Below are 2,566 nucleotides of genomic sequence, written 5' to 3' on the forward strand. Positions count from 1 at the left end.
CGACTCCCACTTCCATTCCGGTACTTCTAGTGGTTCCACCTTCCCCTGTGGTCTCTCGTGTTCTCCATTCACTCTTTGGCAAGTCAAGCACCTTGCCACAAATTCTGTCACTTCTCTCTTCATGTTTGACCACCAAAAGGTCTTCTTAAGGTCTTTGTATAACTTATCACCACCCGGGTGCACCGTTTAAGGTGTGTTATGAGCTTCATCCATTATCTTTTTCTTAAGTTCTTCATCATTTGGTATGCACCATCTCCCTTTGAATCTAAGGCTTCCATCCCCATGCAATTCAAATCTTGAGGGCTCTTCCTTTTTAAGTACCCCTTTCCACTCTTGGATATTCATATTACTTGCTTGCTTCTCTCTAATTTCATCATATAACTCGGGTTCTAAGGTTAAGTCCCCAATTGCATCCCATTTTATTATCACATGAAGGCCCATTTTATTCACCTCTTCCTTTAATCTTAGCATGGACAAAGCGGTACACAAGGAGTGCACCGACTTCCTACTTAAGGCATCGGCCACCACATTGGCTTTCCCCTCGTGGTACACTATCTCCAATGAGTTCAATCCATCTTATGTGCCTCATGTTCAACTCCTTTTGGGTATAGTTGTATTTCAAACTCTTGTGATCGGAAAACACCTTAAAGGTTGCTCCATACAAGTAATGTCTCCAAATCTTCAAGGCAAAAACAACGGCTCTCAGCTCTAGGCCGTGTGTTGGATAGTTCTCCTTATAGGTCTTCAATTGCCACTATGCATAGGCAATGACTCTACCATTTTGCATAAGTATACATCCCAAGCCATTCTTTGAAGCGTCGGTGTACACCTCGAAATTCTCACTCCCCTCCGGCAAGGCTAACACCGGGGCCATGGTCAAGTGCTCCTTTAAGGTCAAGAAGGCCGTCTCACAACTTCCGCCCCACTTGAAACAGTTTCCTTTTCTCATCAACGACGCCAAAGGTCTAGCGATCTTGGAGAAGTCATTCACGAACCTTCGGTAATACCAGGCTAGACTTAAGAAGCTTCGGATCTCCGCTACGTTCTTGGTTGCTACCCACTTAGACACGGCCTCAATCTTGGTCGGGTCTACGACAACTTCCTCCTTTGATATGACATGGCCTAAGAAAGCCACTTTCTCTAACCAAAACTCGTACTTACTAAGTTTTGCATAAAATTCATGCTCCCTCAAGGTTTGAAACGCTATTATTAAGTGCTCCTCCTTGGTCTTAGAGTAGACCAAAATGTCGTCTATGAACACTACCATGAACTTATCTAAATACGGGCTAAACACCTTATTCATGAGATCCATGAATACGGCCGGCGCATTTGTTAACCCGAATGGTATTACTACAAATTCATAGTGTCCATATCTCGATCTAAAAGTGGTCTTCGGGATGTCTTCATCCTTAATCTTCAATTGGTGATACCCCGACCTCAAATCAATCTTTTAAAACACACCGGCTCTACTAAGTTGGTTGAATAGATCGTCGATCCTTGGCAGAGGGTACTTGTTCTTCACGGTGACGATATTCAACTCCCTATACTCGATACATAACCTCAAAGTCTCGTCCTTCTTCTTCACAAATAGAACCGGTGCTCCCCATGGTGAAACACTAGGTCTAATGTACCCCTTATCCGCCAACTCCCAAAGTTGCTTCTTCAATTCCTTTAACTCCTTTGGACCCATCCGGTACGGAGCCTTAGAGATTGGTCCCGCACCCGGCTTCAAATCCACCCTGAATTCCACTTCCCTTGGTGGAGGTAATCCGGGTAACTCCCCCGGAAATACATCTTCAAACTCTCTTACTACTGGTATCTCTTGAGCTTGTAGTATTTCCATGCTTTTATTCCACACATGACACAAAAACATGGGACATCCCTTCTTCAAACACATCTTTAAAGTCATTACCGTAATGAGTTTCACTTTGGGTTTGACCAAGTAACCCTTGTACGATACCCTAGCACCTTTGGGTCCTTTCTAGGCTATTTTCTTTTGGTAACAATTTATGTTGGCTTTGTGTTTACTTATTCAATCCAATCCTAGGATTACTTCAAATCCGTACAAAGAAAATTTAAAAAGATTTACCGGAAAGTTTGTTTCATGTACTATGACCGACCCTTGTTTATACACTTTTGAACACGTGATAGACTCTCCCGAAGGTAAGGACACATCGTCATTGGCTAATTCTCCCTCCCTTAAACCTAGGGTCGACACATGACTCTTAGACACAAACGAACGGGTGGCTCCCAAGTTAAATAAAACAAAACAAGGATGAGAATTAATAAGAAATGTACCGGAGACAACATAGGCATCCTCTTCAGTGCTCTTCTTATCCATGGCAAAGAGTTTGCCACTAGCCTTGGGCTCACCTTGTACCGTGCTCGCCGACTGGGTTGATCTAGCCCCCGAAGCATTGCCTCCCGTAAAGCTTGTTGCCCTAGATGGAGCTCCCCGGTTGAAGTTTCCCCGGCTATTTCTGTGGATGCGGGCCCACGGGGGCGCTTGGGAGAACAAGAGTTTGCATTTGTGGAGTCGCCACCAATTTATTGTGGAAAATTGAAA

At 44.1% G+C, this 2,566-nt stretch overlaps 1 protein-coding gene across 1 annotated transcript; it reads right to left on the minus strand.

Annotated features, from left to right (window-relative positions):
* Positions 1-754: 754 nt before the first annotated feature.
* LOC141651410 (putative mitochondrial protein AtMg00860) lies at positions 755-1,312 on the minus strand. Its single transcript, XM_074459125.1, has one exon. The coding sequence runs from the start codon at positions 1,310-1,312 to the stop codon at positions 755-757; it is 558 nt and encodes a 185-aa protein (XP_074315226.1).
* Positions 1,313-2,566: the final 1,254 nt, after the last annotated feature.

Source organism: Silene latifolia, chromosome 4 (genome assembly GCF_048544455.1).
Source record: "Silene latifolia isolate original U9 population chromosome 4, ASM4854445v1, whole genome shotgun sequence".
Lineage (NCBI taxonomy): Eukaryota > Viridiplantae > Streptophyta > Magnoliopsida > Caryophyllales > Caryophyllaceae > Silene > Silene latifolia.